The 15,479-nt window shown below is 38.7% G+C and overlaps 1 protein-coding gene across 8 annotated transcripts in view; it reads right to left on the bottom strand.

Moving 5' to 3' along the window:
* The window catches only part of MAPKAP1 (MAPK associated protein 1), a 109,036-nt gene that overhangs the window by 58,189 nt on the left and 35,368 nt on the right, over positions 1-15,479 (bottom strand). For all 8 annotated transcript variants that reach the window (XM_075519981.1, XM_075519983.1, XM_075519984.1 and 5 more), the window contains one exon: positions 3,234-3,406. In XM_075519981.1, the coding sequence (XP_075376096.1) occupies positions 3,234-3,406 (173 nt within the window). The remainder of the gene's footprint in view (positions 1-3,233; positions 3,407-15,479) is intronic.

Consider the following 15,479-nt stretch of genomic DNA (forward strand, 5'->3'; position numbering starts at 1 on the left):
ATAACGCAAAAATCACCCCACGCTATGAGACCTTCCGGTCTCAACAGTCACCCAATTCCCATCTTCCACAGCTGTGCTCCGTGCCTTACACTGCTGATTTTCTAACCTATTCGTTTGACAGAATTCTTCTATGTGCAGCCTGGTGCACGCTTAAAGCTCTGTGTAAATAAAGTTAACATTTTCATTTGGTACTTGATGCATTTGCATAATTCTCATTAAAGCCAGAGGAACATATAGACATGCAGGCAACAGAACACATTCAGCGCGGTCTCAAAGCAACCCAAGTGCCAAAAAAAGGTGGTGGTGACAACAACTTATCTTCCACCAATTATACTGAAAATGCACAATGTCGGTTAAATCCCATAAGTTAAAGGGGTTACAAATGCCTTCGAACATGGCGTGGGTTCCTGAACATTAACACAGATTAAGTCACAACCTGTTGAAAACACAAGTCCAATGGGTAAAACTGTTCTGCATTTTGAACCTCCACCAGGATGAGATCAAAGCCCTGAACTTTAGGCTTCAAATTACAAGGTGCGACGTCTTGGGGATCCGAGTTTGCTATGGACAGAATGTAAAAGTTAAGTATGACAACTGACAGATGTAATAGCATTCTTAACTTCTAAAAATAGGAAGTTTATTTGAATTTTGCATCTCTCTCTTAATTTATTCCTAGAAAGGGATTTTGTTTACTTTTTGCAGTCGGAATCATTACAGCACATCTGTCAGGGGTTGGCAAGAGAATGGTCCCGTGAGTTATGGCCAAAGTTCCTATGTAAGAGGCCAGGAACAGGGTTGCTAACACTGCTAGCGGTTCCTCGTATCGAGACCCCGAATAGAGACAAATATAATACAATTATAATAAAAAAAGGCAGTCTAACTGAATACAAAACCTTCTCAAAGCTGTCAACTAGTACTCACTCATTTCAGACTCTTACATCTACCTTTTAGGAAAAAGAATTAGGCAGTAATATATTCTTTTCCTAACGACAGAGGGGTTGTTTCTCTTAATTATGAAGTCTACAACCTCCTCATTATTCTCAAATTGTGTTCCTAGTAGGTATAGCTGTCATTCTGCATGCGCTGTATATCAGATTTGAAGCATTCGCTATATGTATTTTAGTGCAGTGTCACAATGATCTCCATTTTTTCTTTTTATACTCTAAACTGACTAAATCAGGAACAAATAGCAAAATGTAGAATGTGCAACCTACACAAGCTCTTTCCTTATTTGGAAATGATGAGAATTAGTCTACAGTTAAATCAATCCTTGCTACAGGACAGGCAGTCAGCAATGCTAAAAAAAGATGATGGAGACATGAGAAATAATTAAGACCTACACAAGAAAACAAACTTCTTGTAATCTTGAGGCTCTGCCCCTTCCTCTGAGCATTTGTACCCAGATTCTCAATTGCTGCTGTTAGACTGTTCTGGGGAACTCATGCCTCCGTTATTTATTTTATTATTTCTGTCCTGAGATTTGATTACATTAGACAGCCTCCTTGGTCAAGATCACTCTTTGACACATCATAACATCTTATCCTTCAAGGCAGACAGTGAAATTCATTTCCTCCCACTGCTGACTTTTGCCGTGGGCAGTGATGTTTCATGGAATATCTCTACTCCTGGGCCCTGTTCCATTTGAGGTGTGCTGTGCTCCTAAAAAATATACGTGTGTCCAAAGATTGATATTAGTGGTGTCTTACTTGTTAAAAAATAAGTTAATCATACACAAAGGACACTTTTTTGAACTTACGATATAACGAACAGAAATTAGTAACAGCAAATGAAATGGCACCATCTGCAAATAATTTTATATTTCTTCTCCAGTGTAAAAAAATGACAAACCAAACTGAAGTGTTTAACCTCTGAAACATCTCATATGTTTGTTGGGAAGAGCTGAGGGAAATCCTATACCCAAGGCAACAATATCCATGAAACAGATTTCAAGACGAGCTGCTTTTCTGGGTTGCCCTATATCTACCAAACAGAAAACAACTAAGCCTAAAGAAGGGCAGCTCAAGCGACCTCTCAGCACCTCCCTTTGCCCCTCACAATTGTGCTACAACAGGAGAGAAGACTACTGAGTCCTCAAACACTTCTGAAAAATGCTGGAAGAGCAAACTGTAAAATTCAGTACCAGAAAACAAACATTCATCAAATATTCCAGGAACAACAAAAAAGTAAAAATTGGCTCCTATAGAAAAAACCAAACAAAACTGTTAACCTTCCTTGCAGCAGAAAAGTCACCTGCTAGTATCTGCTACTAATAACTCCATAATAAACTATTTTAAGTTCTTATTTTATGTTCTATGACCCAGCAAAACCTGAAGTATTTTACAGAACTGTTTTAAAACCAAAGTTGCTCAGATGAGTGGCTCTGAAGTACCTGTTTTATATACCTTATGTCACCTACCATGATAAAGTAACGGCTCTTACTAAACAACACTAGTTCTCCAGCACAGCAAATCCAATCCGTTATTTAGTCACAGAAATCTTAGGGGCAGAACTCCTTCACAATGAAGACGTAAGCAATGATTACCAAAGATACTGAAAAATCCAGTGATTAACTGAAGCTAAAAGTTCTGAGGACAACACAGATGCTGCTCTTTACAGCAAAGAGCCAATGTGACTGTGGTCAAAGTCTTGTAGAAATTATAAAATACTGCATAAAAATCTATTCTATGGTTTCAGGAGGACACTAACAGTACCTCCAAGACACGCTGTCACCCAGTACAGCGACTCCTCTCTCTAGGAACCTGTAGGAGGAACTGGTACCGTGCAGACAAAACAGAGGCAGAGCCTGGGTACCTCCTCTCAGAACAAACAAGAGAGGGAGTTACAGATGAGTTCTGGATTTTATTTGACATCCTTGTGATCTTAGCCATTAAGAACACTACCAAAAAATAGATGGGACATAAAATAAAAAATGTCTCTGTGACACTGAAAGAGATAAGATTTATATTATTTTTACATAGAGCGTTTTGAAATTATGATTCATTTACAGATCCATGGCTTCGTATGCTTATCATTATACAGTACCCAGTAGTTTAATTGAAAGAGAAATGGATATAGATGCACGTGTACTGCTCAAAAGGAAATACTGATAAATGTGTAGGTGGTTTCTCTAAGATTTATCTATAAAAACACTGACATGGAAATCCATTTCATTATGCAAAAAGGCTGCAGAGGAGAAAATTAGAGATCAAGAGGTAGTAAAGAAAGAACATTACTTCAGTTTTGGTTCCCGTCCCTCACTTGTATATTGCCAGCATATTAGTCCAATCAGGTCATGCACCTTGGCATTTGCTATCGTCACAACTGTCATGGGCTGTAGTTTGTCTTGGCTTGTGTGCAGTGGGAGGTAGACATCAATTTTTTTGGTTGCCGTTGTACCAACATGACCCTGTCGAGAAAATATATTTCATTAGAATGTATAAAAGAAGAAGTATGACAGAGCTAATATAAAATCTGGTATGGATGGAATTCTTTTCAGTAGAAAGATTAAAATATACTGCTACGACTTAAAATTGGAAGAAGCTTGAACGTTTAAATTCCAATTCTTTTACTGCTGTTTAACGTATCTGTAAAGATGATGTGAAATATTTGGCAACAATTTCACAGATTTCCATAGAAAGTCTGAACTTAACTGCAAGATCCCATGTTCTTGCAGGATAAAAAAAAAACCAAGTAGTATAAAAAGGGTGGGATGGGGGGGAAGAGAGAACTGACAAGCCTACCTAAAACTTCAAACCCGTTTTTCCATCAGCACTTAATACTAGCATTACCCTTGTTTCTACATTTCTGCTTTCTTCTGTAGTTGTTTCCCACTACTTGAAAAGCTCACCTCCCTCACGTGCAGCACTACCAACTTACCGTGCCTTATTCCTACAGGTGCACTCCCTCTCCGGTACCCGGACACATCTTCCGGCAGTACCGAAGCAGCCTGTCTCATCACCAGCCACTCTAGCTCTAGAACGTGCCAGGACTGCCAACGCTACTTGCTCTTCAACGTTCTAGTTGCCCTCCAGCTTGAGTTTGGGACTCCTCTGTCCTCCTCCGTTCCCCTTTGCCTGCCTTCCCCTGCTGCTATAACAAAAGGAGTCAAAGGAGCTCACACCTGGATGCACAATGGGATAAAAGGCAGGGAACCTCTCAGCATACACAAAAGGGGCGACTGGAGCCTGGCCGGCACATTCCCGCCGAAAGGAGGAAGAGGAGGAGCCTACCACTGCTGGCAGTGGTCTACGCACAGATCGGCGAGACCTGAACTTCAGTCTTACAGATGCCAACAATTCAGAACCTGAGCTCCGACAGACACCACAGACTGCTCATCCAAGGGAAACCAACCCAGGTGAACAACCTAAGCAGAGAACTGTGGCAAAAATGAATGCCGATCGTACGTGGAGGTTAAGATGACTTTTAAAAATAAACCTTAGGCTTGACCTTGGTTTGCCAAGAGAAGAACAAAACCACACATACAACTGAGCCATTAAACTATTTCGAACTATTTGAAGACAACCAAGAAGGATTAAATAATATTGGTTTTTATTGGAACTTACTGTATTAAAAAAATCTATTTGGCACTATAGAGATTAACAATTAAATGAAACGTAAAATACATAGCAACATAAAGATCTACAAAGTTCGCATTGCAAAAAAAAAAAACAGTTTACTGCGGTTAGGACTGCATTTTTAAACCAGTAATCTTTTAAACAGACAAAAGATTGTACATTCTGCTCCCCTCTTCAAAAGCAGCCCTGATGTAACTATATATCTCTATCTATCTCTATACATATATGGGCCTTGAGAGAAGAAGGTATTATTCAAATTAATCACTCGGAATTCTAAGTAACAGAATAAAAGGATTCAATACTATAAATCTACGATGAGAGTATAAAACAGGGAGTTAAATGCCATGTGCTAATTTCAATATATTGTTAAAAACCACTTGATCCTTCAGTGTGATTATAAATTAGAGAAATAATAGGAATTTAAAGATTATGCATACTAGCGTAGCTAAAAGTATTATTAAAATACATCCAAATATAATGAATTTGGTTTTTAAGAAAGCATTTTTATAGTGCAGATACCTCCTCTTCCCATGTTTTTAAGGTAAGAAGAAGTTGGTTTTACTCATTTAAAAGGGGATGTTAGATTTGTAACAGAATAGGGGATGTTCCTTCACCTTGTTTGGAGAAGCCTTAACAAGCCCTGGGATGAGCTAGCGAGCTGGTGTGCCTGAGACCCTCTGAGACACCACCCATAGCCGTGACCTTACTTCTCCAAGGAAATCATTAACACAACAGAACTACAACTGCAAAAAAAAAGAGGGTGGGGTTTTTTTTTTTCTTTCTTTCTTTCTTTTCCTTTCTCCTCTTGCTTTCCTACTTACAGGACTTATTTTTAAGGGGAATTAAGCTGGTATCGGGAAATGAATCACTGGTCTCAAAGGCTATCCCTGTCTTTGCCCAGGTGCCAACACCAACCAGGGGAATGTACGAACACGCACGAGGCTGGGAGCATCACTCACGTTATGGTCATGACTGGAGATACCAGCCAGAACAGGAGACCTGTTGTTTCATCTACATTTGCATTTGAATGAGTAAATAACAGTTATCAAGGAAATTAATGTGACTCCTTGGCATGCTAAGTTAGTTACATATTTAAATCCAAGGACAGCAGAATCGTAAGTAATGCTTAGTCCTGATAACGGAAAATCCAAGAAAAATTGACAACCAGATGCGAGAGTTGATGCCGAGGTTACAACTGATGTACATAGCACAAAACCAGAGAATGGACAAACGAGCCGAGAACTGTAACTAATTACCAAGACGACTAGATTATTCCATTAGCCACTACTGCAAGTTCAGACTGCTTTATAAGCTCATAGTCCAATAAACACATGTATTTATAAAATAAACGCATCCGAGGGACCCTTATCTTACAGCTATCACAAGTAAGATGGCAACTTCCCTTCGTCTACCTTTCACGGTGTTTCTCTGTTTTCTTTGCCCTACCTGTGCTGTTGCTTTGTGTTTGTGGTTTTTTAAATAAACTTTTCTTTGTTCTTCCCCATCTCTAAATCTCCTCTACCTCCTCCAGTGTATTTTTACCATCTTGCTTGTCCAAACTCCCTCTGTTACTGATATCCTTGTTTTCTTACTCACAAACACTCAGCATGAACATCAAGATGAGAGGTGACTTAAACCAGGGGTAATTCGTCCACGTGTTAGGATTCCAACTGCTCTTTGAGCAAGGGGAGCGATGCCAACAGCAGCAGTACTGGGAAATGGCTCAAAAGCATCACTATTATACGCAGGATCTTTAAAAAAGTGAGTGAAATAGTTTTATTATATATATATAAAAGTTCTGTAAAAGTAATTGCCACAAGAAATTAGAGAGGCTGAAACCTGAGATTTGGAAGCCAATTAGACTTTCTGTTCCTAATGGAAACATTCACTGTCACGTTAGGTAGGAAACATTAGTATGGCCTATAAACACGTGGGTCAAGGCTTAGACTGATCGATCGCCAAGTCAAAGGGGTCTGGAGGAAATCACTGCTGTGTTCATTGCAAATTGATGATCTTTGCTCTGACCCAGCATCAGAAATCCAAACCATCAGGTACCTGTCTACAGGACGGAATGAACGCATATTCTTAGTCAGATCCTGCAAAGTATTAATTGTGAAGGAAGTCCCAGAGAGCTCAGTAACTTACCTGTGCAAAGCTTATTAGGGAAGGATTTGTAGGTGGTGGGATTGAATAAAAGGGATCCAATCATTAGTCTCAGTGGCCAAGAGTCAAAGACCTAGCCACGCTGGATTTAACTAGCAATAACTTGTGGGTTTTATATGGTGCTTGTAGTCTCTTGTTTAGGAGGAATCATTCAGAACCAGATTACAGATACTACTGGAAGCATAATTACTTTCTTCTCCCAACTAAAAATTGTATTTCAACCGTAAATGCTGAAGAGACCCAGAAGATAAAGTACAATTACCTATATTCAAAAAGGCAGCATCAAACTTTATTAATAGATCCTGTATAAAATTCAACGGAAAATCTATTCAGGGCCAGGGGCCCTACCATTTGGAGTTTCCTTAATAGCCTCCAATAAATCTGGGAAGCATAAAGGGGCTGTTAAATTAACATTTTCCTGATCTGTCACCTGTGGCATAGTTAATTTGTCAAAAAATTCTTTTAGCTTGTCACTGGACACTGTATATTCTGACAAATGAAGTCTGGAATAAAATTGACAAAATATCTCGTTAATTTTCTAGGAAATCACAAATCTGATTCCATTAAGCTTTTATTGTTAGAAACGTTATATTCCACTAATCCTTTAAGGAAGTGAGGAGTAACTAGATACACAGAAAACATACAATACATCAGAGAAAATTTTCTTAGTATTTTTATTAATGGATTCTCTTAAGGCTATCTAGTGCTCTCCTCAACTCTGATCTTATGAAAATTTCCGTTTACTATTTCTATAGCATTTTCATCTCACGCAAAGCAAAGATGGTGTTTCGTCATCTGCAATTCAGTGGAGGAGACATGGCACTGTGCAGGGTACACAGGCTTGAAGAGGCAAAAAACCAGCGATGCTACTTCCCAAATTATTGCTAATGTGGTCTGCATACAACCAAATCACGTAATTTCTTTATATTTCTGTTTCCTCTATCTCTCTTGCCAGAATTCTTGGTGGTTGGCACATCGTAGTTCTTTGGCACATTACGGCTATTCTTTTCTGTTGCTATTCAAGAGCTGCACAGAATTATGTCTGTTATTTGACATTGCTGAAAAGTACAGTCTGCTGAATTCACAAACTTTCTGCTTTCTATTTTTTTATAATTTAAATTAAGCAGATCAGTGTGTATTTATGCACTTTGATAATAACCAGCGGCTAAGCTTAGGAAAGTTATTCCCACTAATAAACTTCTTCCGAAAGAACAACTTGGTATCTAAGACTACTGCTCCTGTGAATCCATGCTTCTCATGTTGTCCAAAATAAACACAGCCACAACCCAGTGCAGTAATATTTGGGGATATATAATAACAGTAGTCGGGCTAAATACAAGAACATAAGTAGCAGCACCAGCAGGTACATATGTTGCTGGTACTTCTAGACAAGAGTATGAGTGAAGGATATGACAGGCAACTCAAATGATGAATTTTCATGGCTTTTCTAGGATTGTATTTGTGAGTTGTGGTATTTAATTATATAAATACTGGTTACTACAATTATGACAGGAAAACTGCATCTAGAATGATCTTCATTGGCTACATACCATTTTAGAAATATCTGTATCATTAAATAATGTTCTGTAATAAAATTAATATGCTTTACATATAAACACAGTATGTTAAATTAAAAAAGAAAAAAGTACATATTTAAACTCTATCAATTCTTTCAACACAGAAGACTTTCTAAGATTTAAAATCAACTTTTAATCAAAGTCCCTGAGAAAACGTATACCTCCCTCCAATACCAGATGGATGGCATCGAATTGAATTGATTTCAATAATCAAACAATCCTTGAACTGATTATTGTAGGGCCACTAATCTTCTTTGGATGATAGAGGAAGTTTGGTACAGCTCTGTCCATCGCTAAGACAACTTACTCCTAAACACCGTCCTGAAGTACCTGCATAATGGAAAGCTAATGAAATAGTCATTGAGAAAAATGTGTACGCCGTGTCCTTCTCACTTCGGATTTGCTTCACTGCGTGCCACAGTAGAAAATTAAAACAAAGTCCATAAACATTTCTTAGAGAAAAGTGATTAATTTTCAACAATAATAATTTACGGCATCTTCCTGTACAATAGAGTTCTGTGACTAAATGTTATATCACTTTAAGATTAGATGTTCTAATGATATAATGCAAAGATTTTACTGAACCATTATTTAGTGGGAGTCATAAAAACCTCTTAAAATTAATCTTTCATGCACATCTAGCTTATCTAAAGTTAGCATTTAATTAGATGGCCTTGGCACGAATGAGCTTACTACTTTATTTGCTCAATCAGTATATGTCTCTTCAGTAATTATAATTAATTCAAGTCATTGACTCACCTCCCAGCAAACAATGCTAAACATTACACAAAATGGAAATAAATGCCTATCCTTTTCTGAATGTAAAATTTCTCCTCACTTTTAAACTCAGTGAAATGTTTTTTGGTTTAGGTGACAGGGTATTTAATATACTACGTGATCCAGCAACCACCTCCTAAACGTAACTACCTAAACATATAGAAAACACATGAAGGGGAAAAAACTGAAATATATTAACTCAGCATTTACAACGCAAACAAAAGTTCTAACAGATTAGAGCACAGATGTTTATGGCAATACGAAGGACTATATTTTTCTAAGACGACCATTGAAAAGCATCGTTTTCTAAGCTCTTGACTTAAAAAAAATTTAAAAATTTAGAGCAATTTCTTCATCCAAAATAAGTGGGAATAAAATGGTCAGTCATATTCACTCATAGGCAAAACAGCTTTTGAGGGGCTGAGTAGAAAAAGAAGGGTCATCTAAAAAAACAAACAAAAAAATTTTTTTGAAGTTTAGATGATCAAATATCTTAAAAGCTTTCGATAAGCACATGGCAGAAACCCTCATACTGTAGCGCAATACAATGACACTACCGGCATATGGTTCAGAGCAAACACACTGGCAGCAAAACAGGATGATGAACACGTTTATCAGCCTCGGTATCCGAGACCCACACTGCCCAGCAGTGAAACACGTAGCTGCAACTAGTAGATTCTGGTGCACTGAGTAGGACCGCATCTAACGTAATATGATGGTTAAATATTTATAACATAGTCTGTTAATTTTATTTGCACAGTACTGTAACAGATCTGGAGAAAATGCCCTTTCAGTTGCATATTATATTAATATTTAGAGGCATAACGCTAAGTCTTAGTGTTCGTATGAAAACAGAGGGTGGTTCTACACCTTTTATTGTCCACCGCACCATACTATACCCTATTATGGCGAAATAAGAATGGTATTTATTTCATCAGGTGGTTAAGCCAGCACTGGTATTTTTCATTACTACAGCCATATGATTACTTTTGTTATTCTTAAGTAATTTATGGAAAATACCACCAGTGAGGCCACGGGGACAACCAACTCAACGCTGGCAGCAGGTGACCAGGCTACGTTCGGCACGCCTGCCAGTCCTCACAGTTTTTCAAAGAAGCTTCAAAGTTCCTCCTTTCTGAGGAGTGGATTCTCCTTTGTATCATCCTAGCTTGTGCTGCGGAGTTAGTAGATCACAATGTAAAATTCCATTAACATTGTTAAATACTTAATTTATCTTATTCACACTGTCACTACTCATAAAAATTTAACCCAGTAATTTCCTGTTACGCAAAGCATAACAAAGTATGAATATTTAACTACAAGGTAAATAACACACTATTATTTTTTATTCTAAATTGTTGACTTCACTTAGCATGTCTGCTCTGTATAGCACCAGACTATTTTTCAATTAAAGGTCCAGATGTTTCAAAGGCTCCAGTAGGCAGCAGCAGTTATGAGAAATGCGTTATCTGCATTGCAATGATCACTACAACATCAGCTCCAGGCTGCATTAACATACTCATGTTTTATTCCAGCCCCCCTCCTAATGTACCAGTTAATTATACAACACACAGCTGAGAAACATAACCTCCAGAGCTGGACAGTTTCCTTCCACGCTTCCACCTGAACAAATTTTTATATGCACCTCAAAACTATGATTTACATATGTAACCACATAATCAAGTATCCCAAATTACTGCCTGTTCCTTCTTGGCATTCACTCCCACAATTAATAAAACTATGTAAGTCCTGAGCAAAGAATAAGACATATAATTCTTGTAACGGCATACTTCAATCATATTAACAGGCATTCATTTATACAACTCACTTCAAACTAAAAAATGTTTTACTTAAAGTGCTATGAATATGATTTCTTGTTATTACTTTTCTCTGACAAATTTTATTTGGAACGGAGGGAGAAACCCCGAGTCCGTCCCCTTTGCAGCCCAGGCCTCATTGCCTTTCCGGTAGGTATCGGTTTCAGGACAAACGGACCCCGTCCATCCTTGATCCTGTCGCGCTGCCACGGCATTTGGCCAGGAAGGAGAGCACCTCCCGCGCGCGGGTCAGCACACTCCCCGCAGCGCCGCCGAAGCCAGACGCAGGACCTGGAGCTGCCTTTCTCCAGAGGGCTGGGTTTCACACCGACTGCGACGGCACTGAGCTAACCGTGGATATTAAACCCTTATCTATTCAGTTCCAATAGCCCCGCTGAAGAATGAAAACACATATTCAGATTTATCAAAATACAATTGCTATAGCTGCAACAAAAATGCATTCATTACACGAAACTATCCTTGGTTTCCACGTAGTGAAGAGAAGGAATGGCCTACTTTAGAAGAATTATTTATATTTTACTTAGTAATAAACATTACAATTTAATACTGAGGAATAGAGTTATTCTTTGTAATAACAAAATGCAACAAAAACTTACAATTAAAACTACACCATAAACATTATTTGTACGTTAAGAAATATGCCACGATATATTTTAATGAACAGATGCTATACAAAGATAAATGTTTTCAGAAATATTCAATCCTTAAACAGATCAGCCTCTAATCCTATGCTTCTGTTGCATAAAGCAGACAGCTTAAGTTCCTCGAGGACATTAGCCAACCTTAGGTGGAACATTTTTAATACATCACCATGTCACTTTTTAATGTGCCACAATCTATTAACCACATGGCAAACTAACAGGGATTTTTAAAATATGGGTTTTATAGCTTTGTGCTGGTGATTAATTAAATAAATAGCCAGCGTTTCACAAATCATCCCTCTAATTAGTCTAAACCAGACACTTTGCATTCACTGGCATTATTGCCATCTGAAGCTCACAGAAGGGCAGTAGCGTTACGAGGACGAGTCTGTGCACTCCGGAGCGCATCGTCACCACGCAGCCCTGGCTGGCACGGCACCGCGCAGCCCCGAGGCAGAGGTACCGTCTTCACAGGTGCTGCAGTCAGCTGGAATTTGACTCCAGCTGCTTGGAAAAGATGTTCTGTGTAATTATTCTCCCTCATCCTGAAGGAAACAATCGAGATAAAGAAAACAGAGCTGTATCTGGAATTTGACCTGAAGTAGCAAAGTTGCATGTTGCAGAAAATGAACAAATATTAAAGGCAGATGCTAGAAAAAATTTACGAGCTAAATGATACATTTTCTGTCAAAACACTTCAAAGTTGAAGCTACAACTAATTACACGCAGTCCATTCAAAGAAGCCAAGCAAGGCTTATCATTAAAATGACTCAATTATTCTTAAAAAGAAAGAGAAAATCATCTGTAAAACCTGCCTGAAATCTCATCATTTTTACTGTGCCTATCTAGATAGATCATTTCCCCCAGAGCTCAAATTAAACTCTTAATAGTTAATATGTTCAAGTTTTACTACAGGTTTTTCTCTAAATTATTATTAACTGGAATTTCCTATCTAGGAAGGTTTTTATATGGAAAATGTTCTGCAGTGTTTAGTGACACTATCACAACAGCTTTTCCCCCCTCAATTTAAAAACCATCAGAGAGACGGAAAATGATGTAGCAGTCAGGCTGCTCATGAAGATGGGATTTTATTTCCCCTACCAGATGATTTCTTTCTCAGCATCCGTCACTAAACTTGCCCCTTCAACCAAAGTTTCCTTATGCTCGGGAAGATACTTGCATTAGTCGGCAAGGCTCAAAGAACAAGTCGCATCCCTCTTGGACGGGGACATCACGCGGGCTGCCAGGACACCAGGGCACCGTCCGATCCGCCGTGCCCACGCCGCGATGGGCAGGCGCCGGCTGCGGTGCCCGGGTCTGCCCGGAGCACCCTGGCTGCGAGCCGCTGCCAGAACCGCAGAGCTGCTCGTGATGCACACCGACCCGCGTGTTACTCCCTCCAACTTTGTTAGGATGAGCAAAAAGTCATAGATTAAAAAGCACAGCCTTGACAAATGATCTATGATAAATAATCCTAGGGCTGGATTACACCAAGAAAAATTAGGTAGAATTTGACTGGGTTATATTACTTGTCAGCGAGGTGTATTCATTTAATCAAACTAAATTTAAACAATTGTGCTTCCAGCAATATGGTCAAAGTTTTGTACTGCAAAAATTATTGACAAAAGAATAAATGCCTTAGTGCTCTGTTAAATAAAACTATTTGCTCTTCTTGCAAAAAAAGCAGAACCCAATTCCAAGAAGAATACTAAAGCCTCTTCAGCGAGGGATGTCTCAGCCGTACCCTTCAGTTTGATGATTTCTCTTCAGAGCCTAAGAAACAGGGCAACCCTGCAATACCGGAGTTGATGGCCAAATTGCATTTAACGCTGCCGAACCCACTCCCGAGCTCCTCTTGCAGCCACCCCTCGCCGGAGCAGCAGCAGCAGCGGTCGGGGCTGGCAGGGCCAGCGAGCCCCGCAGCGAAGGGGCTGCGAGCAGCGCGGGGGGAGCTGCTCCTGGGAGCACGGCGGCGGACGCGCTGCCTTCCCAGCACCGAGAGCGTAACCGAGGGCAAGGTAGCTGAGAAAAATGATCTTAGCGTATAGAATAAAGAGTCGCAAGACCTGAGACTTAATTCTACCCTTTCCCAGCAATTAAAAAAAAAAAAAATTCCTCAAACCTGCAACACAAGTTCAGACCTTGCATTTATCCTTCCAAGAAATTTGAAGTTCTAATTAACTGTACTGATAGCAACCTAACAGATTTTCTGTGGCTGACTTGTCTCTTTGTTGTTACTAGCAGTATGACTGCAAAAAGAATTGACTGGCTGTGAAAATTTTATACGACTTCTTTTGGAAAATAATATTTACATTACATATAAAAGTGCACTGAAATTCTAAGCTATTTTTCTAATTAAGTACTGTTTTCCATATTATTGTGCCCACAAAATTACTTTTATAAATATATTTTACACAGCATATAATATACATTCTGAAACAATACAAATGACTCATAGACTTTGAGTTGAGAAAAAAACTGGACTCCCGGCTTTCTGCAGAATTAATACTCTCATGATACTTTTCAGAAGACTGGCCTAATAATTGCAGTATGGCTAAAATCTCTCTGCTAATTATACCCTATCTCCATAAATTTTCTTTACATTTTTATCTAGATACAGGAAAGATCTTTACTTCCTACTCATAACTACTTTGATTCAGCACTAACGCTACATTTCTCTTTGAAAGCGCTCCTTTACAAACGAGTCGGTAGCGTACGACAAGCCATGACCGCAGTGGACAGCATGGAAAGGCTGGGTTCTTGCCTGAGGTTGTTTTGAGCCAAAAGCCATTTAAACCAATTATTTAAAAAAAGAAATAAATGCATTCTGTATGTGGTAGGGAATCTATATCAGCATTGCAGGTGACCACAATATTGGGGAAAGAAGGCCAGGACTAATAATATTAAGACCGTTTAACTCTTGCATTTCCCCTCTATCCCTGAAACTGAGGAGGTGCTGGTACACTGCTTCTTCGTCCACCACAAAGTACCGGTTTGAAAAAAGGATCTCTCCTACGCAGCTTCAATAGCCACGTGTCATTTGGGTGGTACCTTTAAAAAGACTATTAAAAAGCTCAACCTTAGGAAGCTTTTGCCCTTAAAACATTGCACGTGAAAATGCTCTGACGGGCTAGTTCAAGCGACTTTAATTGATGCAAGATTAAAACCAGTTCTCCTGCAGCTGACACTAGCAAAACCCCCCCCAACCCCCCCAGCACTCCGAAATGCAAGATGCGGGAAGAGGGCTTCACAGCGCCTTCTGACATAAAGTGTTTTCAGTAGATTTTTTCCCAGGATTTCGACCCGTATCAGCCTAGGGTGTAATAAATTCAATCTCCACAGAGAGCTGAGAAACTTTTTTTGTTAGTAAATCCATTTAAAGGAAAGCTCATCTTAAAGGAAAGCTTTACTAGCATTAAGAAGCTAACGAGAATTATTTTCCTATTTGTTTCAGAGAGGCAAATAAAGGAATCTTACATGGAAAACCTCAGACCGTTATATTGCCTTTATAAATTCTGAGTGGGGAATAGCTAATAAAATCTTAAATAAATAAATAATAATTTAATAAAATCTAAATTTGTAATGGAAACAAGAATAAAACAATTACCACTCCATTTAAATTTAATGTTGAACTACAAACCAGAATTCTTTGGTTAGCGATACTATGGTGCCTGAACAGACCCATAAAAGTCCTTACTCCATAATTAGTGACAATGTTTTGGAACTATTTCTCAAGTACAAAGGTCAGAGTAAAGGCATAGTCTAAAAGACTATCCTCTGAGAAATTAAAAAAAATACTTATCTCCCACAGAAATTTTCTCACAATAAACATTTCTATTAAAGGTATACATCCAATCCTCCTGCAAATAGCAGACATTAAAAACATTGGCTAATAAAACACATCCATAT

This window comes from Mycteria americana, chromosome 17 (assembly GCF_035582795.1).
Source record: "Mycteria americana isolate JAX WOST 10 ecotype Jacksonville Zoo and Gardens chromosome 17, USCA_MyAme_1.0, whole genome shotgun sequence".
NCBI lineage: Eukaryota > Metazoa > Chordata > Aves > Ciconiiformes > Ciconiidae > Mycteria > Mycteria americana.